The sequence below is a fragment of the Schistocerca gregaria genome, chromosome 2 (genome assembly GCF_023897955.1).
Source record: "Schistocerca gregaria isolate iqSchGreg1 chromosome 2, iqSchGreg1.2, whole genome shotgun sequence".
Taxonomy (NCBI): Eukaryota; Metazoa; Arthropoda; class Insecta; order Orthoptera; family Acrididae; genus Schistocerca; species Schistocerca gregaria.
Genome location: NC_064921.1, coordinates 316,926,397 through 316,952,668, shown reverse-complemented (window position 1 = coordinate 316,952,668; position 26,272 = coordinate 316,926,397). Strand labels below are relative to the sequence as shown.

General features: G+C 38.3%; 1 protein-coding gene across 1 annotated transcript in view; it reads right to left on the bottom strand.

Moving 5' to 3' along the window:
• Positions 1-24,301, bottom strand: part of LOC126336944 (cilia- and flagella-associated protein 20-like) — a 38,156-nt gene extending 13,855 nt beyond the window's left edge. The window contains exons 1-2 of the mRNA XM_050001123.1: positions 24,074-24,301; positions 9,593-9,784 (exon numbers count right to left, since the gene is read on the bottom strand). Of these exons, the coding sequence (XP_049857080.1) occupies positions 9,593-9,784; positions 24,074-24,154 (273 nt within the window). The 5' untranslated portion in view covers positions 24,155-24,301. The remainder of the gene's footprint in view (positions 1-9,592; positions 9,785-24,073) is intronic.
• Positions 24,302-26,272: the final 1,971 nt, after the last annotated feature.

The window sequence follows — 26,272 nt, the reverse complement described above, 5'->3', positions numbered from 1 at the left end:
CCATTCCTAGACCGGCAAGGGAACTTGCTGTTCCAACAGGACAATGCACCTCCGCATGTATCCCGTGCCACCCAACGTGCTCTAGAAGGTGTAAGTCAACTACCCTGGCCAGCAAGATCTCCGGATCTATCCCCCATTGAGCATGTTTGGGACTGGATGAAGCGTCGTCTCACGCGGTCTGCACATCCAGCACAAACGCTGGTCCAACTGAGGCGCCAGGTGGAAATTGCACGGCAAGCCGTTCCACAGGACTACATCCATCATCTCTACGATCTTCTCCATTGGAGAATAGCAGCCTGCATTGCTGCGAAAGGTGGATATACACTGTACTAGTGCCGACATTGTGCATGCTCTGTTGCCTGTGTCTATGTGCCTGTGGTTCTGTCAGTGTGATCATGTGATATATCTGACCCCAGGAATGTGTCAATAAAGTTCCTGGGACAATGAATTCACGGTGTTCTTATTTCAATTTCCAGGAGTGTACATTGTGGCTCTATATACTCAGTATAAAACGTGATTTTCACAACCACATACAAACTATAGGGACTGATACATGAGAGGGTTCTTGGTGAGAGTATCCTTTTTTTAACCATTCAGTTTATTAATTGTTTTAGGTTGTTGCTGTGCAAGAAAGACCTCTCTTTTTATTTTCTTTCCATTTTAATTGCAGATGTCTGATGATAGCAGTAGCCAAAAAGTTGTAATAAATATAGAATTTTTAATAAGCGATCTCTGTGGTTTTATTCAGAAAATATTCACAATGATCATGGACTCATAGAGGACATTCATTTTGTATATGAATAAGTCAATATTTGCTTCTAAGTGACAAAATCGAGGCCCAGAGTAGTAAAATTGATGAACAGAGAATTGAAACTGGATAACAAAGCAGCATAATAGTAAAACTGATGCCGAGTGCAATAAGACAGACATTAATTTCAGAAAAGGGAACTCATAGCCAAAAATATATGAGTGATGAAATAAATAAATTAAAAGTATTAAAGTAGAAATGGAGAATCTGAACTCAAATGTTGCAAGTACATAGGTTCAGATAAATGACACCAATGGAGAAAATCCAGAAAAGTGTTGAACTTGTGATTCAAATAAAGATAAAAGGGGCACGCCTTAAAGCACAAATATTTGGGGAAAAAGGAACTGAAGTTTCAAATTTGAGGAAGATTGTTTCAAGTAATGAAGGCATATTGCATAAACATGTCAATGTTTGTGAACAAAGGTTGAAGTCATTGGAGTAAGCAATGAACTAGCTTCATGGAAACCAGATGTAATGTCAGTCATGAATGAACATATGCAAGTAGTCAAATAAATGACATGCTGTAACAGCAGTTCATCTGATGTCAGAATAAATGATACTAGTAAAAATGAATAATTGTGAGGGACACATAATCGATTAGAAGCAATCTAGAAAGATTTCAAGTTCTGCGAATAGAAGCATATGTAGAAGGAAGTGATGAAGGGATTAAAGAGATTCGAAAAGAAAAGTAAAGTTGTTCATAACATAATGACACACAATATGAAGGAAGAAAGGTGTAGAGCAAAAGAGAGCATTGTACAACGTAACCAAGCTGTTTATGATGGAGACGTTGAGCTTATTGAGACAGAGGGTGCTGAGAAAAGTATGTGAACAGCTAATGAAAATAAATTGTTGCTAAGGAATATCACAAAAAATATGTGAATTCATAATGTTGTTATCAGATTTCCTTGTTAATGAAGTAAATTTAAAAGAACAAGGGTGGGAGGAACCACATCGTACAAAGTAAAAAATTGTCATCATCAGAGCCAACTATGACAAATATGGTCGTGAAGGGGTGTATATTATAAGAAGTAATAGTATAAAGCCAGCTGTGTTGCTGTCAGTTCAAAAACCTGCAGTAATAACTGATCCAGAGAGTATGAAGCCACCAGATAAGGTCTTATATACATCACTAAATAAATGCAGCAGAAGATATTGTGAAACAAAACCAAAAAAGTCTTCAGAGAAAACAAATTGATGATGGATATTTCCTGGAATGACTTAACGATCAAACAAGATTTAAAGTGGATGGCTCTAGAAAATATGGAAACATATATACTATAAAAGATGCTCACACAACAGAAATGTGGAATTGTAAAATGTCATGTGTTATGGGATACAAGTTCGTGGCTTTTCTCGGTCTTTTTTTAATACACTCCTGGAAATGGAAAAAAGAACACATTGACACGGGTGTGTCAGACCCACCATACTTGCTCCAGACACTGCGAGAGGGCTGTACAAGCAATGATCACACACACGGCACAGTGGACACACCAGGAAACGCGGTGTTGGCCGTCGAATGGCGCTAGCTGCGCAGCATTTGTGCACCGCCGCCGTCAGTGTCAGCCAGTTTGCCGTGGCATACGGAGCTCCATTGCAGTCTTTAACACTGGTAGCATGCCGCGACAGCGTGGACGTGAACCGTATGTGCAGCTGACGGACTTTGAGCGAGGGCGTATAGTGGGCATGCGGGAGGCCGGGTGGACGTACCGCCGAATTGCTCAACACGTGGGGCGTGAGGTCTCCACAGTACATCGATGTTGTCGCCAGTGGTCGGCGGAAGGTGCACGTGCCCGTCGACCTGGGACCGGACCGCAGCGACGCACGGATGCACGCCAAGACCGTAGGATCCTACGCAGTGCTATAGGGGACCGCACCGCCACTTCCCAGCAAATTAGGGACACTGTTGCTCCTGGGGTATCGGCGAGGACCATTCGCAACCGTCTCCATGAAGCTGGGCTACGGTCCCGCACACCGTTAGGCCGTCTTCCGCTCATGCCCCAACATCGTGCAGCCCGCCTCCAGTGGTGTCGCGACAGGCGTGAATGGAGGGACGAATGGAGACGTGTCGTCTTCAGCGATGAGAGTCGCTTCTGCCTTGGTGCCAACGATGGTCGTATGCGTGTTTGGCACCGTGCAGGTGAGCGCCACAATCAGGACTGCATACGACCGAGGCACACAGGGCCAAAACCCGGCATCATGGGGTGGGGAGCGATCTCCTACACTGGCCGTACACCTCTGGTGATCGTCGAGGGGACACTGAATAGTGCACGGTACATCCAAACCGTCATCGAACCCATCATTCTACCATTCCTAGACCGGCAAGGGAACTTGCTGTTCCAACAGGACAATGCACGTCCGCATGTATCCCGTGCCACCCAACGTGCTCTAGAAGGTGTAAGTCAACTACCCTGGCCAGCAAGATCTCCGGATCTATCCCCCATTGAGCATGTTTGGGACTGGATGAAGCGTCGTCTCACGCGGTCTGCACATCCAGCACAAACGCTGGTCCAACTGAGGCGCCAGGTGGAAATTGCACGGCAAGCGGTTCCACAGGACTACATCCAGCTTCTCTACGATCGTCTCCATGGGAGAACAGCAGCCTGCATTGCTGCGAAAGGTGGATATACGCTGTACTAGTGCCGACATTGTGCATGCTCTGTTGCCTGTGTCTATTTGCCTGTGGTTCTGTCAGTGTGATCATGTGATGTATCTGACCCCAGGAATGTGTCAATAAAGTTTCCCCTTCCTGGGGCAATGAATTCACGGTGTTCTTATTTCAATTTCCAGGAGTGTATATAAATAGTAAACCAAAACTAGTTACAATGTCAGCATTCGCTGAGTTGCTACTCACCATAGAGTGGAGATACTTAGTCTAAAATAGGCACAGCTAAAAGAGTGCGAAACAAAGCTTTTGGCCAAACAGACCTTCATCAGAACAGACAAGAAGCACACATCCCCCCCACCTTCACACACACGCCTACACAGTTTGCACACACTTGTTCAGAGTATCTAGCTGCCAAAGCCAGATAGTCTGCAGCTGTCTGTATCTGATTGCATTTGTGTGAGTGTGTGTATATGTGTCTATCGTCTATTCTGATGAAGGCTTTGTTTGACAGACTTTTTCTTGTTCCTATCAGCGACTCAGGATCTCTGCTTTATGATGAGTAGCAACTTTGAGTATCTTTTTCTTAATATTGACATCAGTTTTTTAGTGATTCTGAAATTTAGAGCTGAATTTGTTACGAGTGTTAATTGGTTCATTAAACAGAAAGTAGCCATTGATTATAAAGCAGAACTATTAAAACTGTCACGGTACCAAGAGGTTTAAAATTAGCATTTGATGAACTAGATTGTGACAATTAACCACACTACAAATATTTAAAAATAGAAATTAATTTTAGCAATGCTGGCATTGATAGCACTTCTGAAAGTTATCATCTGCAAAATCTGATTACTTTTTATCAAAATGATGAAGAATTAAAGGCAATAATAGACGAACATATGATCTTATGGAAGTACAAAAGTCTAAATTGCGTGACATATTGAGAAAGAACAGGGAAGAGGTCGAAAAGAACTTCATATACGGTATGGAAGTAATACTGTATGAAGCTTTTTTTGACAACCAAATCCAGTTCCATCAACTAAGAAAGAAGCAGTCCAACGAGATATCATTAAAAGGTCAGAATGAGGTGTGATTGAAAGAGGTGACAGTCCATACAAATGCCCATTTATAATTGAAAATGAATAAGAAAATGTATGCAAGAGGGTGGTGACATACACAAACCTATGTGTTTCCAGAGAGTGGGATGCATCTACAATATGAAGTATCTGGGAATGGGTTGTGTGCATCATAAACATTAAGTTATAATGTATGACATGACAGATGCTATGTCATATAACATGATGCTATGTGTCATTGTGTAACATGACATCACATATCACATTACTTAACCTGACACAATACATTATATAACATGATGTGTACTAATACTAACAAGTTAACAAGTGGGAATATGTCAAGATATTTAGATTTTAATGTCTTTGAAGTTGCAAGATAAGTCAAAAATCTAGTTCCCTTCTTTTACATCCTCAACCCTGCCCAGGACATATTCGCCTTTTTTGTATTATAGGAGCATTTTTCATCCTGGTAATAATACTGTTGATGCTACTGCTTGCACAAATTTCAATTTAATTAATTTTTCACTTATTTTCATGTTTTTTTATTTGTTAAAAGAGGAATTATTGAAAGTTTGCTGATCTCCAGTCCTGCTGAAACTGCATATCAGGAATCTGATGAAACTGATATGTTCATTCCTAACTTTAGTGTTCATAGGAGGAGAGGTTTTGTAGAGTTGTTGGTCATTAAATATATGAGAATCATTACCTCTATAAATGGGGTATGAGCCTAATAGCTTAGGTCCCTTGGCATTTTATGATATTACATTAAGGTATGCGATGCACATTACTTTTTGATACTAAAGGAGGTGAGTTAATTTTATCTTTTGTAATATTTAATATAGGTAATTTTATTAATATCTTTATCTTATCAACATAAATCTTCAGTTAAAAATGCCACTATTTTTGGTTATTCAATTAATAAATTAAAATTTTTGTTGCATATTTGTATTTTTCTTTTATGGTAGTTATTTTTTTAATTTGAAAAGTAAAAGTTTTCCTTTTTTAAATTTTTAATAAAAATAAATCAATTAAATGCTTCATTCAAAGTTTATTTAATTAATTAATAGTTATAATTGATACCAATTAATTAATTAATTAATTGTTTTAAATTATAAATATATCAAAAGCTGCATACATATTTTTAGAGAAGTGAAATAATTATATAATAAAATACATTTACTAATGTAATAAAAATATTTTATATAACATATGAGTTGTAATAAATATAATTATTTTATTTATCTGAATAACATTTAAAATAATTAGTTATATTAATTATAATACTATAATTGTAAATTATTTAACCTCCCCTCCATGAACAATGGACCTTGCCGTTGGTGGGGAGGCATGCATGCCTCAGCGATACAGATAGCCCTACCATAGGTGCAACCACAACAGAGGGATATCTGTTGAGAGGCCAGACAAACATGTGGTTCCTGAAGAGGGGCAGCAGCCTTTTCAGTTGTTGCAAGGGCCACTGTCTGGATGATTGACTGGCAATAACCAAAACGGCCTTGCTATGCTGGTACTGCGAACAGCTGAAAGCAAGGGGAAACTACGGCCGTAATTTATGCTGAGGGCATGCAGCTTTACTGTATGATTAAATGATGATGGCGTCCTCTTGGGTAAAATATTCCGGAGATAAAATAGTCCCCCATTCGGATCTTCGGGCGGGGACTACTCAAGAGGATGTCGTTATCAGGAGAAAGAAAACTGGCGTTCTACAGATCGGAGCATGGAATGTGAGATCACATAATCGTGCAAATAGATTAGAAAATTTAAAAAGGGAAATGGATAGATTAAAGTTAGATATAGTGGGAATTAGTGAAGTTCGGTGGCAGGAGGAACAAGACTTCTGGTCAGGTGAATACAGGGTTATAAACACACAATCAAATAGGGGTAATGCAGGAGTAGGTTTAATAATGAATAGGAAAATAGGAATGTGGGTAAGCTACTACAAACAGCATAGTGAACGCATTATTGTGGCCTAGATAGATACGAAGCCCATGCCTACAACAGTAGTACAAGTTTATATGCCAACTAGCTCTGCAGATGATGAAGAAATTGAAGAAATGTATGATCAAATAAAAGAAATTATTCAGATAGTGAAGGGAGATGAAAATTTAATAGTCATGGGTGACTGGAATTCGGTAGTAGGAAAAGGGAGAGAAGAAACGTAGTAGGTGAATATGGACTGGGGCAAAGAAATGAAAGAGGAAGCAGCCTGGTAGAATTAATCATAGCTAACAATTGGTTTAAGAACCATGAAAGAAGGTTGTATACATGGAAGAATCCTGGAGATACTAAAAGACAGAGATTTATGAACCAGGTTTTAAATTGTAAGACATTTCCAGGGGCAGATGTGGACTCTGACCATAATCTATTGGTTATGAACTGCAGATTAAAACTGAAGAAACTGCAAAAAGATGGGAATTTAAGGAGATGGGACCTGGATAAACTGAAAGAACAAGAGGTTGTAAAGAGTTTCAGGGAGAGCATAAGGGAACAATTGACAGTAATGAGGGAAAGAAATGCAGTAGAAGAAGAATGGGTAGCTCTGAGGGATGAAGTAGTGAGGTCAGCAGAGGATCAAGTAGGTAAAAAGACGAGGGCTAGTAGGAATCCTTGGGCAACAGAAGAAATGTTGAATTTAATTGATGAAAGGAGAAAATATAAAAATGCAGTAAATGAAGCAGGCAAAAAGGAATACAAACATCTCAAAAATGAGATCGACAGGAAGTGCAAAATGGCTAAGCAGGCATGGCTAGTGGACAAATGTAAGGATGTGGAGGCTTATCTCACTAGGGGTAAGATAGATACAGCCTACAGAAAAATTCAAGAGACCTTTAGAGATAAGAGAACCACTTGTATGAACATCAAGAGCTCAGATGGACACCAAGTTCTAAGCAAAGAAGGGAAAGCAGAAAGGTAGAAAGAGTATGTAGAGGGTCTATACAAGGGCGATGTACTTGACGACAATATTATGGAAATGAAAGAGGATGTAAATGAAGACGAAATGGGAGATAAGATACTATGTGAAGAGTTTGACAGAGCACTGAATGACCTGAGTCAAAACAAGGCCCCCAGAGTAGACAACATTCTATTGGAACTACTGACGGCCTTGGGAGAGCCAGTCCTGACAAAACTCTACCATCTGGTGAGCAGGGTGTATGAGACAGGTGAAATACCCTCAGACTTCAACAATAATATAATAATTCCAATCCCAAAGAAAGCAGGTGTTGACAGATGTGAAAATTACCGAACAATCAATTAAATAAGTCACAGCTGCAAAATACTAACACGAATTCTTTACAGACGGATGGAAAAACTAGTAGAAGCCGACCTCGGGGAAGATCAGTTTGGATTCCGTAGAAATACTGGAACACGTGAGGCAATATTGACCTTACAACTTATCTTAGAAGAAAGATTAAGGAACGGCAAACCTACGTTTCTAGCATTTGTAGAATTAGAGAAAGCTTTTGACAATGTTGACTGGAATACCCTCTTTCAAATTCTGAAGGTGGCAGGGGTAAAATACAGGGAGCAAAAGGCTATTTACAATTTGTACAGAAACCAGATGGCAGTTATAAGAGTCGAGGGATATGAAAGGGAAGCAGTTGTTGGAAAGGGAGAAGACAGGGATGTAGCCTCTCCCTGATGTTATTCAATCTGTATATTGAGCAAACACTAAAGGAAACAAAAGAAAAATTTGGAGTAGGTATTAAAATCCATGGAGAAGAAATAAAAACTTTGAGGTTCGCCGATGACATTGTAATTCTGTCAGAGACAGCCAAGGACTTGGAAGAGCAGATGAATGGAATGGACAGTGTCTTGAAACGAGGATAGAAGATGAGCATCAACAAAAGCAAAACGAGGATAATGGAATGTAGTCGAACTAAGTCGGGCGATGCTGAGGGAATTAGATTAGGAAATGAGACACTTAAAGTAGTAAAGGAATTTTGCTATTTGGGGAGCAAAATAACTGATGATGGTCGAAGTAGAGAGGATATAAAATGTAGACTGGCAATGGCAAGGAAAGAGTTTCTGAAGAAGCGAAATTTGTTAACATCAAGTATAGATTTAAGTGTCAGGAAGTCATTTCTGAAAGTATTCCTATGGAGTGTAGCCATGTATGGAAGTGAAACATGGACGATAAATAGTTTGAACAAGAAGAGAATAGAAGCTTTCGAAATGTGGTGCTACAGAAGAATGTTGAAGATTAGATGGGTAGATCACATAACTAATGAGGAGTTACTGAATAGGATTGGGGAGAGGAGAAGTTTGTGGCACAACTTGAGGAGAAGAAGGGATCAGTTTTTAGGACATGTTCTGATTCATCAAGGGATCACCAATTTAGTATTGGAGGGCAGCATGGAGGGTAAAAGTCGTAGAGGGAGACCAAGAGATGAATACACTAAGCAGATTCAAAAGGATGTAGGTTGCAGTAGGTAATGGGAGATGAAGAGGCTTGCACAGGATAGAGTGGCATGGAGAGCTGCATCAAACCAGTCTCAGGACTGAAGACCGCAACAACAACACCATATTATTTAAATACATATATTTACATATGTATTACTTAATATGATATATATAGTTGCATGTAAGTATATGCAAGTAAATATTTTTCTTTCTTTATTAATAACTGTAAATAAAAATTAAATAATGCAACCATAATATAATATATTTACTGAGGCGCTAGCTCCATACATCCTTTTTATACGCAATATAGAATTTGTTGTGCTTATATAGATGCTGTATTCTGTTTCTTCTTTTTTTCTTTTTCCTTAATAATTTTGTTATTTTGTTAACTGATTAATTAAGGTTAGTTTTTAAAAGTTTATCTATGTTTCAAAATGTTTGATTGTTGCTTCTTTATTCAAGTCTCCACAAAGTAATTTTTTTTGCTTTTGTTATTTGTCTCAGTTACCAACTTGAAGTGGTAAACATGAATTGAACTGACTTAGGGATCTTTTCTTCACATCAAATTAATTTATTTTCTCTGATGAACTAGAGGAAGAGTACTTGCAATGTTAGACCATGTATCCTCTAAATCATTGCCATCCTGAAATTACACTCAAGACCACAGACTGTGACGTTGCTTACCGTTATTTCAATAGAAAAATACTTTTTAAGGTTTTTAAGTACAAGTACAAGGAAAGGTAAACCAATAGCCAAGGACTCTGATTTGTCTTCAGGGCACGTTATGTATGTTGTCGCCACATTCCTCCCTTCAATGTGTAACACCAAAGATTTTGTGTCTTCATCTAACACTCTCCGTATGTGTCCATTCCTAACCTGAAACACAAAACGTCATCATTAAGATAAGAGTCGTTAGTAGAAGACTTCCTTTAGTGGTTCAATCCATGTGAGATAATATTAACAGAGCAACAGAAATACATACATTACCATCACACTCATATAACAAGTCAGTATTCCTTTTCAGTAGTGATGAAGTGTTGTGTTAAAACTGGCAAAGCACTGGTGAGTGGAAGATGAGCAGGTTGTTGAATGCATATATAATTCATTAAACACATGTGCTCAGGTGATAAAGTGGCAGTGTATGATTTAAAATGCTTGATGACCCTGTAAAACCCTGAAAGGCACATTTTGTAATATGACATGTACCAGTTAAGTAGAGTACTCTAGTTGTTGTATTCCAAAATGTTCCTTTCAATTAATATTTTTGAATGATGACACTGGCATATTTTTGCCTCTTTGTCACTTGAGGAATTTCATATAGAATGTGGCTTAATAAATGAACCTAAAACAAATGTCATGGTGGTTTTCTTAATGTTCATATTAATCAGTTGTTGATATATAATGCGATCAAATATTAACTTTTAACTTCCTTCCAGTTGTTTGAGTGAGGTAAAGCATATATGCCTTCAGACACTTTTTCTGTGTGACAAATGACGAGTATTCAGCATAAAAAGGAACTTGGAAAAAAATTTCATAAAGCCACAGCGTTTACAAGAATGTGGAAGTATCATATTTTTATTCCTATGAGTATAGCCATAGGTAAGGCAAAAGATTTTCTGGTGTTAGACCTTTTCATGTTCCTAAAATTCATGTGAACCCAGATATAGATGACATTCTTTGAAATAGATTACAGGACCTGTTGCTTGTCATTATGGCAACACATGATATTTGGCTTCTGTGTTATCAAAAGATTGAAAAGGAGAAATAACCTCTTATTTATGCATTCTCATGGACCAGTTCTTTCTTTTTCATACCATAGAAGACCAGTGAGACTGACTCTTTACATTTTATAAATTAAACCCCACAACAGCCACTGGAAGGACATGTACACCATCAAATGAAGATATGCAAACTTCACAGTTTACATTTGAGAAGAGTATGTTGATACAATTATATTCTGTCATTATTGCTCAGCAAAATTAGGTTATGTCATTTGAAAGAGAACTGAAATATATGATCTTAGACTCCAATAAGATTGTTATTGAATCACCATAACGTTTCTCTTGTTGAAGCATAGTAAAAAGTTTGTCATTGTAAGGCAATCAATTAACACATATCAGCTGCATCACTGTTGATAATACTGCTAATATTTATGTATTTTTAAAATAGGAGTATAATTAAGTAGATTACTCAGAGTCTTTTTTGACCAGGTGTTAAAAGATTTTCACAATTAACATGAAAAAGCCAAATCTAAATTTAAATTTGCAATTCTAACAGGAGCACCTTCCTAACACAGAATGTGGCCTCTGATGTACAAACACAGAGCAGTACCTGAAACCCATGCACTGTGCAAGACTGTTACTCTTGCTATGTGGTGACAAATTTTATCATTCCATCTGAAAACAAGCTATTGATGCTGATATCTCTGCAATTAACATAGCTATGAAAAGAGAGTATACATCATTTAGTGAGGACTTTCTCATAGTTTATCTGGGCGAAATGAGATATTTGAGATGAACAGCCTATCTGAAGACACTCTCTCTCTCTCTCTCTCTCTCTCTCTCTCTCTCTCTCTCTATTGGTCTCTCTTTCTCTCTATTGATTCTTGACAGAGCTAGCCAACATCAGAGCTTTGTGACTTGGGAACTTAAGAAGTTTTCTCAGTTATAAACCGGAAATCATATGTGTTACAGCAATGAAAATTGCCTTACAGGAAACTAATGGCGCAGGATGTGTTGCCAGACTGCACAGTCTAATGGAGACTAAACGCCATTATATATTGGAATTGACATTCTGAAATTCCTTAAAACTTTTTAATCGTAAAATACAAGCAATTTTATATGCTGTACATTGCAGTGATATGAAAAAGTATTAAAAACATAATTATCTTTGCAGTGTACACAAATCCCTACCATTAATGCAGTGAACAAGAATTTAGGTAAAATGTAGGTAGGTCATTAACTGGAGTTTAGTTAGGTAACTCCTCCAGTAGCTTTAAGTATCATTTTCCAGTATTTGGTAGTAGTAGTAGAAATAGTAGTGGCGAGTTGGCTGTTCTTCGGACAGCCTCCGTTTCTCTTCTCAGAACTTATTTGCGTTATTTTGTATGGAATTATTAATTAATCAATATGTCCTCTTGGAAGAGTAATAACAATGCATTTTAATAAGGGGTTCACTGTGGTTAATGTGTCCACCCCCCAGTAGCTGAGAGGTCAGAGAGACAGAATGTCAATCCTAAAGGCCCAGGTTCGATTGCCGGCCGGGCCAGACATTTTCTTCGGTGAGGGACTGGGTGTTGTGTTGACCTAATCATCATCATTACATCCCCACTGACGCACAAGTCACCTAAGTGGCGACAAATCGAAGGACTTGCACCCGGCGAACGGTCTACGTGACGGGAGACCCTGCTCACATGACATTTTCATTTACATTTGTGGTTAGTGTACATAAAGCAACAAATTGTATGTGTTAGTTTTCTAGTTGCTAAGCATTTCTGTCTGTTCTTGGTTAAAGCTGGCCGAAAGTTCGTTAACAGATTGTGGTCCACCACAAAGACAGTGGCAACAGATGACTTTTCAGAGAATTGGCAATGTAGGAGGAAAAGTTGTACAATAGCCTCGCCTCACACCTGCCAGACTGGCACTGCAACCTCAGGATGACAGAGTGGTACCAGATTTTTGTTCCTTACTACGTCACTCACACCAAAAAGGTTCGTTTCCCCCTGAAAACGGTGGGTGAAAATCATTTGGATTATCTCGCCGGATGATGACATCAGAAGCAATTATTGAGGTGACTCGTTTCGTGGGCCAAGCTCTCATTGGCTGACGTTCTGTTGCGTAGACACTGGAGGGAGTGTATGTACTGGTGTAAGACGATTCAACTGGTGCTGAAAAAGCACAAAGTTACTCTGATTTGCTGAAAGCCTTTTTTGTGTTGTCCTGCTAGAGCTTCAAGACCGAACAGGACCCTGACACAGTAGAAAGTAAGACAAGTGCAGTATGCAGACTAGGAAAATTCTGAAGTCAGATGTTAGAAGAAAGGAGCAAGACGGCAATTGAGAGAGTTTGATTCAGACAGGCACAAGACCTGTGCTGATAGTTTACACATGGGTGCGGATAGTGACTGTAGCGACCAGCACAGACAAGACAGATAAATAGTAGGTGTTTGCTGCAGCACCATTTCTTGCAGACGGCTGTGCTTTTGGTAAGAATTTTTGCAGCTTTGCAGTTAGGGAAAGCTGAGTGTCAGTTCATTTTCTGTGGAGAGCTTATTTCTACCAGTTTTGCGTTGAGCAGATAATTATTGCTTGTGAATTTCGTTGCTTCACAATCATTGTCAACTTCTGTAATCTATTTAATGTCAGATTACGTTAACCAAAATTTCTGTCCATGAGAAGTGAGGGGTTTCATTTCCATACCTATAATACCTTTGCCAACGATAGTTTGTGGTGTTTGTTATGTGCAGAATTTATTCTCACTCACAGTATTTTCTGATTTTGGGGTAATGAAGACTTTGGTTACCTGGTAGCTATTGTTTGATTTCAGTTGTGTAAAGCTTTTGATCCATTATTTTGACTGGGCATAATATTTTGCTCATTGATTAGTGCATAAGAGCTATTGGTGTGAGTGCACAGTTACTTACTGAGAGGAGCCATCTTTAGTGTCATTCTTATGAGTAGGTATCAGTACGTTTCAGAAGGGTATTTTTGTGTTCTAAAAGTAAATTTTGAGGCAGGAAGTTGTAACAGTTATTTATGGGCTACCAGTACAACAATGCACTCTGCACAACAAATAGCCATTGATAAGATTGTGCCTTGTAGTGTATATAAAAGAAAAGGCATAGATCTTGAGCTGCTTGTTCATTTATATTTTCTCTGTCTGCTAAGGGTTTGAGCAGGTAGGAGTGGTCACCTCTTTCATTTTGGCGACGTTTACTTTGAATTCGGTACTTTGAATATTCTGATCCGAATTTAGAACTCTATTTTGTTGTCTCTTGGCTAGGGTTCGGTACTTTGGATAGACCAATCCACTGTCATAATCAAATTTTATATTGAGCTAATTAATTTTGGCAGGTCAATAAATGAATACTCTGGCATAGTATAGTCTAGTTATTGTCGAGTACAATTATTGCCTTTTTAAAATTGTATTGGTACAGGTAAGTATCTAAATGAATACAATTATGAACCAGAAGATTCAAGTTACATCTAAGGCTTGTATGAAGATACAAATTTTTGTAAATTTGGTCTGTGGTCTGCACTTTCTGTGGAGACATTTTCACTGAATACGATGTTGACAATATTTTGGAGGGGTATTTTATTGATGATTTATATTTGTTAGTTTTGTTTTAAACGTTTAGTGCTGTGAGTGATTTATGAGAGGCTCATGTACGAATATGAAGTCGTATACATTTACTGGGAGTCAGGCATAATTAAAGGGCGAAAGGCATAAGAACATTTTTGTTTTCAGTACGGAGCAGAATAGCGAGAATAACATGGATGTAACCAATGCAGAAACAAAATTTTGTCCTTACAAAATAAGCAGTCGTGGAAGTATTCCAGTAGGTTAGTGTCACAAAGAATGGAGCAGGATGATGTACTTCTATTAGACAGGAGTGTAGATGACGATACTTTAGCTTATAGGCACATAGACACAGTAGCTGATGTACAGAATTATCCTAGAGAAGTTAGAGTGTCACCAGAATGGGATAGTGATACTAGGTCTAAAATGGACACAGTTTTGAAATTATTAATTTTAGTGGAAGAGACCCAAGAGAAAGATGAGGCATATAATAAGAGAGACAAAGTAGAGGCGAAAGGAAAAAGTGGAGATGAAAAATGAGAGGCAGAAGGAGGAAGCGAGGAATTAAAAGCTGAGGAAGGGGTTCAAAAGACCAATGTATGAATCTATGAACAACATTACAGATGAATTAGCAAATGACATAATGTAGCCTTGGTATCGAAACAGTTATCTATCGAAGCAAAGAAAGATGCCAGGGCAGCGAGAATGGACGCCACAGGCGCACCAACAGAGGCTTTAGCAGCCGAGAAACATATAAAGATCGTGAGAAGTACCATAGCTCAAACCAAGGAAGTGGCCGCGACTCTTCAAGAGCAAAGGAAGAAATCTGTCAAGGAGATAGAGAGCAAAGTATCGAGTAATACATGTAGGAATGATCAATTAGAGCAAAAGAAGGAAGACTTATCGAAAATTCTAGAAAATCGGATGTGTATGAGCGCGCAGAGCGAAGAGGTTGTAAAAGATGTTATATCGATAAGGAGCATGTAAAGTGAAAAGCAGTATGGGAGAATCTCGCAGTCGAAAAATGTTCAATCGTCACGTTCAGGTCAAGATACTGGTCAAGAAGCATTTCGCGAGATCACATACACTATCAGCAACTGAAGCTCTTGGTCATTGACCAGCTTAAGCATTTCCAACCAGGCAGATTGCACTGCCAGCGCAGAGCGATTACGTAAAGTCCAAACTAGAACACAATTGCATACCTTTACACAGATGGGCGACTTATATTCAAGAAGAAGTATGTAGTGAGAGAAGCACCTTCTTGAGGTTACGACAGCTGAAAAATGATGGGAAGGTTTTTGAAATACCAAGAAGAGAATAGATGATTAACGTGGATGGGTTCAATAACAAGCACTTTTTGTCCATTCCAAAATCAGAGTTATAGAGACTCTGGGAGTACATTACACCCCAAATCATTTATTGCACAATTTGACTGGACGCTACCACTGAATTGGATACTACAGTATAAATTAGAATTTATCTGTGGGGACATGGATGGGATAGTTGTACAGAAGATGCTTGGAACAGCTGCCACACGCAGACCACATAAAAAAATTTGGGAAGTGTTCCTTGCGAGCTTCTGGTCGCAGGAAACTCAAGATCACATAAAACAGGAATTAATTATGTCCTGGGATCTACAAACGTCTGATTTTAGAAGCCCTGCGAAGTTGTTCAAGTCCTTCATGAGGAAGAATCAGTTCTTAGACGATCTAGGCAGAGCAACCGAGATCATTCGATTTCAGTGTATGAAATTGCCATTCCATCAAATTTTAGCAGGATGTTGCAGAGACAACACAGAGGCATTTAAGAGTTCACTTTGTGAACCTGACAATGCAAATGAGGGGTATAAAACATGTATAATGTGTATGTGAGACAGACTGTTTTGCACACTGTACGAGTTGTATTATTCATACTCCACATGTGTGAGTGCGTATTGTTTATGATGGTAAGAGTGCACACTATGCATGCAAATTAGATTGTATATTTATTGTCTCAAAACTAGGTTAAGTTCCATTGTTGCTGGACAAACCAAAAAAGATCGTATTCAGTTTAATGTTATGTGCTACAGGTCAACTGTAAATAGTCCATGTCAACTGTAGTAAATGTGCATCAATTGTAAACTGCATTCTAAAAAAAAACATATAAATTCCACTTGTAAACTGTCCTGTGGTTATTCAAAGCTGTTGGAAGAGGTGTAGTCTGAAAATATCTGTAAGTGTGTCCACCTGTGAGACATATTTTGTACATATTCCTATCTTTCTGTACACTGTTAAACAATTTTGTAAATATTCTATTACATTTTTATTGCGGCTTCTTTCTATGTGCACTAACTATCCCAACTCATAGGACATATCTGAAATGTAAAATGTATGAAATGGACCAAAATGTGGGACATATATTTTTGTAAAACATACCACATCATTGTTGTAACTATGTTAAAGAAAAAACTGAGGCATCAGAATGCACTCATCGAAGAGATGCATTTACAGTTGATTAACAGTGTCCAGTTTATTACTGAATAAAGTAGGCAGACACATCCATGCTGCATGCACTTTTCCTGTAAGAAAAGATATATTTGCACAGTTCTCAGCTCAGCCAAGGCTGGAGGCAGCCGGAAGACGGTCCAATCTGGGCTGGGATGGCACACCACAAAGCAGCATCGGTAGCTCTGCCTGGTCGGCAGCTGGAGACTTTGCGATGGCTGGCTGCACTGACAGGCGGCATTCACATTTAAGAATATGTCACTGTGGAGGACTTGGCACATGGGCGATCATGACAGTGAAAGGTAACACTCCCTGGTGCAGTATTTGTTTAAATAAAGATGCAATTGTTTTTATCAAATTCCTACCATAATCTTAAACCATGTCAGCTCCACACTTAGGTGACACAAATGAACTGGGGGAAATTGTTTTCACTGTGACGTTAGAGCAGTGGGGAAAATTATTTAGAAGATGCATTTGTTCACATTCTATCCTAAACAAAAGGCTAATTGGAATGGAGTAACATTTTGTATACATACTGGCAACCAAGTTAAGCCCATTGTATGGGCCTCGTCGTGTGACTAGAGACTGCGGACTGCGAGAGCTTCATGGTCTGCCTGACAGGGGGCGGTGCACATGCGTGAGACATATGGAATCAGACTCTTATTTCGCAGATGTCAGATAACATTTTTGCTATGAATTAATTTTATACTTTACTATTGTAAGTTAATTACAGTATCCAGCATGACTACATTTTACGTTCTACTACAGAGGCTTATAAACTGACCAAGAAATCTCGCATGAACATCTGTAGGAAAGGTTCTATTATTACAGAATTTTTAATGGTCACATGCATTATGAACTATTGTAAACCTAATATAGGTTGGAAGCCTTCGAAGTATGCCCTATTTTTATATACAGTTGATCATTCAGTAAATTGCCTTTGTCTGTAATTAGGTGTGTATAAATTTGTAGTTCCTTATTACTGTCTTCCTCAAGGGTATCAACCAAATTTCGCTTTAAACTATTACTCGCCGAGAAGGAAGTTTTAAAACCTGAATTTTTCAACAGGAGACATTACCTATAATAGAACCGATAACCATTTCTTGGCCTGATCTTGGGTTTGAGTATTTGTGTTTACTAAAGTCGTTGTCCTTTTTCGCATTTTCTTATGATATAAATGCCTCACTATCTTTGGATCATAGCTATTATTCTGTGCAATACTCTCGAGAATTTGTAATTCTTTTTCGAAGTTGACATCTGACAACAGGATAGAAATCGCCCAACGGATACTAAAATGGAAAACGCCATTTTATGCGCTTGGGGGTGTGTTGAATTGGCCGGGATGCTCATGTCTGAATAAGTTGCCTTCCAGAAGATGTTTAGCATCTTTAATAGTCAATGTAAAATCAAGATAATTTAGTGATCCATCAACAGATTCCCATTCTTGTGTGAATTTTATTTTTTCATGTAGACTGTAAAACGTTGCGAAAATTTGCTTTATTGTTTCTGGAGAGTTATTAACGAGTAGAAGAATGTCCTCCTCGTATCTCACATAAAAGATGATGTTCACTAATTCCAGGTAATTTTGGAAAAAAAAAACAATTCCAGAGAATTTATAAAAATTTCAGACATGATACATGCAAGTGGACTCCCCATAGCTAGGCCACATGGATCTGAATATAATTTTTTATTGAATGAAAAATAATTGTATTTAACAGTCGTTCTAAGACGTAACACTAGCTCATCAATTTCTATGGTGGATAATTTTTTGTGGTACCTTAATTTTTATTCTATAATGTTCAATGACTGATCCACTGGTACGTTTGTGTACAAGCTAATGATGTCAAATGACACCAATTTGGTGTTTCGGAACATGTTACAGTTTTAAGTCTGTTGGCTAGGTCCACTGAATTTTTAATCGAAAAATTATTTTGAAACACTAAATATTCTTTAATTTTATAATGTAAGTCTATCGCTAATTTATGATAAGCATATTGGTGCTATCCACAATAGGGTGGATTGGATGGGAAATTTTGTGGAGCTTAAATTGACTCCTTAACGTCGGGGACTTGTGGTTCATTTTTATTAATGCCTTTTTTCTAAATTCTCTGATCAACTTCTTAGTACTGCTAAGACTCGCTCTAATATCCCTCTGTATGGAGGGCGTTGGGTCTACCACTACTGGTAAGATGCCATTCTCTTCAAAGAACATTCCGTTTTCTGAATATATTCTTTTTTTGTAGAAAGGATAATCGTGTTCCCCTTATCGGCCTTAGTTATTAGGGCTTCATTATTTCTTAGTTTTTCGATACTGTTTTTAACATTGCACATATCTGTCATGAACTTACTCAGAAAACAGCATCCCGGCCGATTCAACACATCCCCAAGCGCACAAAATGGTATTTTTCTATTCTAGTATCCATCGGGCGATTTCTATCCTGTTGTCAGATATCAACCTCGAAAAAGAATTACAAATTCTCGAGAGTATTGCACAGAATCATGGCTATGATCCAAAGATAGTGAGGCAATTATATCATAAGAAAACGCGAAAAAGGACAAATACTCAAACCCAAGATCAGGCCAAGAAATGGTTATCGGTTCCTTATATAGGTAATGTCTCCTACAAGATAGGGCGCCTGTTAAAAAATTCGGGTTTTAAAACTTCCTTCTCGAAGAGTAATAGTTTGGAGCTAAATTTGGTTCATACCCTTGAGAAAGACTGCAAAGAGTCAGCGAAATAAGGCTTTTATAAGATTATGTGTGATAATTGCAGATGTTATTACATAGGTCAAACAGGCAGAGCTATAGCACTAAGGTTTAAAAAACATCTTCCAATAAAGGGTGTAGGAACACTGGGGTCAGCCTTTGTGGAACATCTGGTGCAAATGGCTCATACACCTAAACCTTTACATGACATACAGCTACTACATCATGAAGTTAAGGGCTATAGACTCGAAACGCTTGAGAAACTACAAATTTATGCACACCTAATTACAGATAGAAGCAATTTACTGAACAATCAACTGTATCTAAAAATAGGCATACTTCGAACGCTTCCCGCCGATATCAGGTTTACAATAGTTCATATTGCATGTGACCATTACAAATTCTGTAATAATACGACCTTTCCTACAGAAGTTCATACGAGATTTGTTGGTCAGTTTATAAGGCTCTGTAGTAGAATGTAAAACGTAGTCATGCTGGATACTGTAGTTAACTTACAACAGTAAAGTATAAAATTAATTCATAGAAAAAATGTTATCTGACGCATGCATAATAAGAGTCTGATTCCATACGTCTCGCAAATGCTCGCCGCCCTCTGTGAGGCATACCGTGAAGCCCCTCATGGTCCGCAGTCTCTAGACACATGACGAGGCCCATACAATGGGCTTAAAGTGAATTTGCTACAGCTTGTTTAATAGAAGTGACAAAACCTTATGGTTATGCATCGAGTTTGATAAAGTTGACTTAGGACATGGCTCGTTTTAGGCAAACATTTAAATAATATTTTATGTAAGTACTACACGTTGCATCCTGTAGGATGACCATATCTAATATAATTTACTAGCACATTATAATACTAACTTTTTGCAGGTTCTAAAGAAGACGTTATTTCTAACATTGAAACCTAGATAAACGATAAAGTTAACCTGCAACTGTAGGCTGTATATTCTTATATACAATTCTGGCAACAACGTATTCTTGGCTAAAAATGAAACATCACTTCTGCAAACCTTCACAGATATTAGACACAAAAAAGCAGCTAGACGCACAAAGTGGAATATTTGTGCAACTGCAAACGGTAAGTCGTCATTAACTGCTTAAAATCTTGACATCTATCGAGGGTGCGTATGATACTGAAGTTCTATTTGTCATTATGAGTACATCTTTTATCCATTCTGTGACGAGTTTTACCGATATCGGTCAGCTAAAAGATTGTGGACAAGAAGTTTGCTACAAACCTGTTTTTGTGCTCCAATAGAAGGCATGGTTCCTTTGCAGCCACACGGGAAACAACATGCAGGAATGTTTCCAGCAGTGCCAGGAGGGAATGCAACTATGAATCAAAACGTGTGCTACTTTAAAGGCGACTATCAGCAATTGGACATAATTGGTAAATACATGGACATCAGTATCATTTATTTTTTGTAGACCTCGAAGCTGACTTTTTAGGAGCAGTACAAGAACTGATCTATAGTAAACTGCTTGTCTTCTGCTATTGAATTCATTGATTTTGAGGAAACTTCTCAAGTGTAATAGTTAAGTTCCCGTTAAAAAAACCATTGACTAAAAACACCAGGTAACAAATAGTTCTCATCAATGTGAGCGCTTTCGCCCCTTTCGAATTGTGGTAGAACATAGGTCTAACCTTTTGGTCCAAGTGTTGGCAATGTCCCCACTGTATCATGAAGTAGACATTAAATAGTGACTCATACCTTTAGTGCATTTTGGTGTAGTAGTGTTGCTTAATTAAGATAGTTAATTTATCAAATACATTAAAGGAAAGGAAAATGGTAGGGTAACTCTTTTCTTTAGCTCATTTTCAGTAATATTTTAGGCTGTTTTCCGTTTCGATAGAACTACAAACAAATAAGGTTTCAGATTCTCCTACTATGTAAGTGCATACAAATTATTCCAGAGGCCTATGTGTGTCAAGGTTGCTTCATTAACTGATCGAATCCTTTCACACTCATTCATTACTTGTGGTACATTATTTGTCAAGGTCAACAAAAAATACAAATGCAGTTGTTCAGTTTTACTTCAGTGCTGTTTTGTTGATGCTATTTGTCAAGACACTCATCATTGTGTTTATCAGTGCCCTACAATTGCCACATGCGATGAATAGGGTTAAAATATGTAAATTACAGACATGTTAGAAAGTTACATAATATCACATTCACCCTGTCACACTTTTCTCATAGTCAATGTGGCAAATGCTCAGTTCGTTTAAAATAGTGAGCGCTGGAAGAGCAAATTTTTCGCGAAATTCCATTGAAAAAAAAAACATTAACTTGAAAAATGTATTGGCTACAGTTGTGTGTACTTAATGAAAGCATCTTACAGGCAGTAGTTGGAGAGCCTGGTTTAAAGGGTTGTAAATGTAGAGACAGCATGTTTTAGCCACGACCACTCTCTGACAATGTAGTTCTTACTAAGTAACGCATCATGGGATTGTAATCATTATGATGTGATAGCTTACACTAAATTGTTGGTCTCAAACTAGAGTGGTCCTTGTGAACAAAAATAACATGCTCTTACATATTATCTAATAATCAAAATAAGTATTATTTTAACATCTCTTTTAAAATTCGAGGCATATACTTGCTGAGGAAATACCCCATTGACTACTTAATCCAGAATATTGCAGTAATTGTTAGGCTCCATAGTACAATATCTGAAATTAATCACAAATGCTGCATAGAAGAATGTAGCTGAATGATTATCTATGGTTTTACTTTCTAACTGTAGGTGACAGTTTCGCTTAGGTTATAACAGGGCATAATGTTATGATTGCCCTTAAAACGAACTAATATTGCTGTTAGACCATTTTTGCTTCATATAATCAAGTAGGCTACCCAGTCATGCTTGTATTACACACATACTGTTCTGTGGCTGACACTTGTTTCATTTTTCTTTATTTATTAATTTCCTCCCAGAACATTTCCAACAACTATTATATATTTGGCTTGTTCTTCGCAATCGGTTACTGAAACTGAAATGCAAGATAAAAAAGGAATTTCTGAGTATCAGATGTAGCTAATTCATAGAAATATTTATCACCATGATCCGTATTTATGTAATGCACTCGAATACGTTTGGATTCAAGTTTTGGACTTGTACCCCCATGTTCATCAAAGTTAGGATGGAGACTCAGTTTGGAAACACATTTGTTAAGAAAAAGTTGTCTTATTTCCTTCAGCTATTATTCTACTGACAACTCTGCCCCAACTTAATGTTTGTTTCATATCTGTCATTGTTACCATGTTTTACACTTACAGATGGCGCACATTTCTCAATTCTATGTTTGGAATTTCTATTTGTGTGCGAATTAATAAATTAAGCAAGGAAGCTCTCGACTTATGCTGCTAAACTGGAGAGACGAGCTGGATCCAGGCAGAACCTGCCCACTGTATTGTTCACTGTTCTGTGCTTTCGTTTTTTAATGGTTTAAGCTGGAATTTCCACAACGAAAATGAATCTTTGTCAAAACTGCCTAAAAACTGCAGCAAGGCGGTCAATGTGTCAGACCATCAGTCACTAACCCTCAATGTACAAGGTGACTTTTCAGCAACACATACCATGAGGTGTGGTCTCTGGGAACCCTATGTTTAAGCTGAGGTTTAATTCGTAAATAATTCGGAAATTTTAACGTTAAGTTGCATAAATTTATTTTTAAAATGATTGTTTAAATACGCTATGCTGATTTTATTGCACTAAATAGAGCCTACATTATTTATCATACAAAATGACATTTTTTTTTTGCAATTTTTCAATAGCATACACAAACGAACTGCTAGAGAACTGAATTTTACATTCTTAAAAATTATAGTACCTCTTTAGCAGCCAAAATTTTCGCATAAACCTAAATTCCAGGGTTCAAACTCTCACATAAAAATTGCTGTTGAGAAGTGCAAAAAGAATGTCTACAAAATTGGCATTCAGTATTGGGATCTACGTTTTTCTTCACCACCAGTCAAAGAACATTTCATTTTAACTAACATGTTTAAAATTACACTGCAGACACTGAAAGGTTCCCACCACCACTGTCCTGAAGTACTTCCTCTGAATGATCCTCTCTTTCATTAGCAGAATTGCTGGCTATTGTAAAATCGTGTTTTTCGTCTATTTTTCAATCCATATCACTGACATCTTCCTGCATGCACTGACTAAACGTTTTATCAAATTTAGGATAGTTAAAACTGACACATTCCTTCGAACACATTTTTCACTATACTGAAGAAAACAGATACGTGTTATATTTGATGAGGCTACGTCTAGCAGACCCCCAACACATGTCAGCAACACGTGTCAACAACGAGCAAAGAAGGCGATAATGCAACCGACAATAAAAGATTCTAGGGTTGGCGATTTAAGGAGGGTAGGAGGGGCATAGAAGCATTTCGCCAGAATTAACATTGGAGGGAAAGACTGAAAATTCTCGCCCGATGTAAGAAACCCCGCATCGTGAGGCAAGTGTTAATAAGATGGACAGGTTCCGCCTGGATGCAGCTCCTCTCCCTACTTTGGCAGCGTAAGCCGGAAACTTCCTCAATTTATTCATTTACTTTTTCACTAATGAAGATAAAGACGGAATCTGGTTTTGCCGATACTAGTAACACTAAATAAACTACTGAAAATTGCAAGAGATGCCCATGAAGCAGTACCTGGGTGCCCCATATGAGTAGAGGTTTCGCGCCCACGCAGCAGAATATACTCAGGAGTTTACTCTTTGAATTTCTGAACATTACTGGTACTGCAGACAACACAACGAAAGCGAAAACATACAACACCGCGAAGTAAAACCGAGTCACTACGACTGAAAACAAATCTGAGAAAATAATAACAGCATAACGAAGCCCGACAGGCAAGAGTCACAGAATACCTATAAAAACGGCCGAATATCACAGATTAACACATATAGTCGCGACACTCCTGTGTACTTTTTTAAACAGCGCAACGGTAGGATGCCAAGTATTCTGTAACCTAAAGTCTTGAATAGGACATCCGAGGAACGCGAATAGTATCGTTTCTATTGATTTGAACCACAGTATGTACGCAGCTCAATAAATTGTAGCAATAAGACACCAAATTTGTCGTTCTATAAGGACCATAAGGGGTATTAAACAGCATATTACAGGACTATTTAGTTGCGATTTTGTTTTAACTTACAAACATTTACTGAAGAATATCGTTTCTTTTTAATAACAAGAAATAGATACTAAGCAGCAGAAGTCACGCTGAACAGCAAAAAAAAAAAAGTAATTTAAAAAAAATTCGATTCATGAATGCGTCAAATACGAACCTGGTGTGGATTCCTATGTCCACATTACTGTGTCAACTGAAGGATGGGATACAACCCGTTGGTTTTGGCCAATGGCGTCATAGTTTACTCATAGATATTAATGTCTTTATTTCCGAGTCGTAGATAATCATGGACCACATATAACATAGACCGTGTATGTCCCTGGCGTGTTAAGGCTTGAAACCAACATCGAAGTCACGTGACTCGGGGCAGACAGACGAGCTCCTGTCTTCACGCGCTGTGTGAAGCGAAGCTGACAGTTACAGTTTTTTCCGGTTGATAGCTGAAATCAAACATTGGTTTTGACGATGTAGCTAACTGTAGTACTACTGTTACACATGTAGTATTGAGGTTAACGTAGTTTCTCCGAAATTCCTAATAATAACACAATGGTTATCGTTTTTATATGTGATTGAGTTGAAACGTATTGACAATTCTTTTTAACAAGCGACAGAAATATTGTTGTTCAGTGAATACGCTTCTTTGGCACTGCGAATAAAATTCTTGCAGTTCACCACTTCCACAAGAGTGGAAGGCAGTATAATAATTCCGCACGCAGCATTAGTTTTCTAACGATTGCAGTAAAATATGTGTGAAATGTTATATGCTTTTGTAAGAAAGGAAATCCGTTTATGTGCATAATGTCAGGTATTTACACAAAATAAGCAGTTATAATTTCTGACATTTTCTCAATCCAGTAGAGATATCGTACTGAAACGATATCAAGATAGGAAGCATAATAAACACATCAAAAGAAGTTTTGCATCACCTCGGTTCCGAGAGTTCCGGGACCTGTACAGAAAATTGGAATAGAGATAAACATAAACATCATTTCTGCACTTTTTATTGCTCATGAAAGCCACACATTGCATGTTGTACCACCATACAGTGAGCCCTTCAGAGATTGTGGCCCAGATTGCTGTACACACCGGAATCTCTAACACCCAGTAACACGTCCTCCTGCATTGATACATACCTGCATTCGTGGCGTATTGTCCCACTCCTCAACGGCGGTTCGGTGTAGATCCCCCAGAGTGTTTGGTGGGTCACGTCATCCATGATAAGCCCTTTTAAATGTATCCCAGGCATGTTCGATAGGGTCCATATCTGGACATCACGCTGGCCACTCTACTCGAGCGATGTCGTTATCCAGGAGGAAGTCATTCACAAGATGTGCACGATGGGGGCGCGATTTGTCTTCCATGAAGACGAATGCCTCGCCAATATGCTGCCAATATGGTTGCACTGTCGGTCAGAGGATGGCATTCATGTATGGTACAGTCGTTACAGACTGAGCACCACCGGCGTAGGTCGGCCCCACATAATGCCACCCCAAAACAGTGGGGAACCTACATCTTGCTGCACTCGCTGGACACTGTGTCTAAGGCGTTCAGCCACATCGCGTTGCCTTCAAATACGTCCCCGACGTGCTGCACGAAAAGCATTATTCTACATGGTGGCAGTGCTGTCAGGATTCCTCCGAGCCATAATCGGTAGGTAGCAGTCATCCACTGCAGTAGTTGTCCTTGGGCGGCCTGAGGGAGGCATGTCATGGATAGTT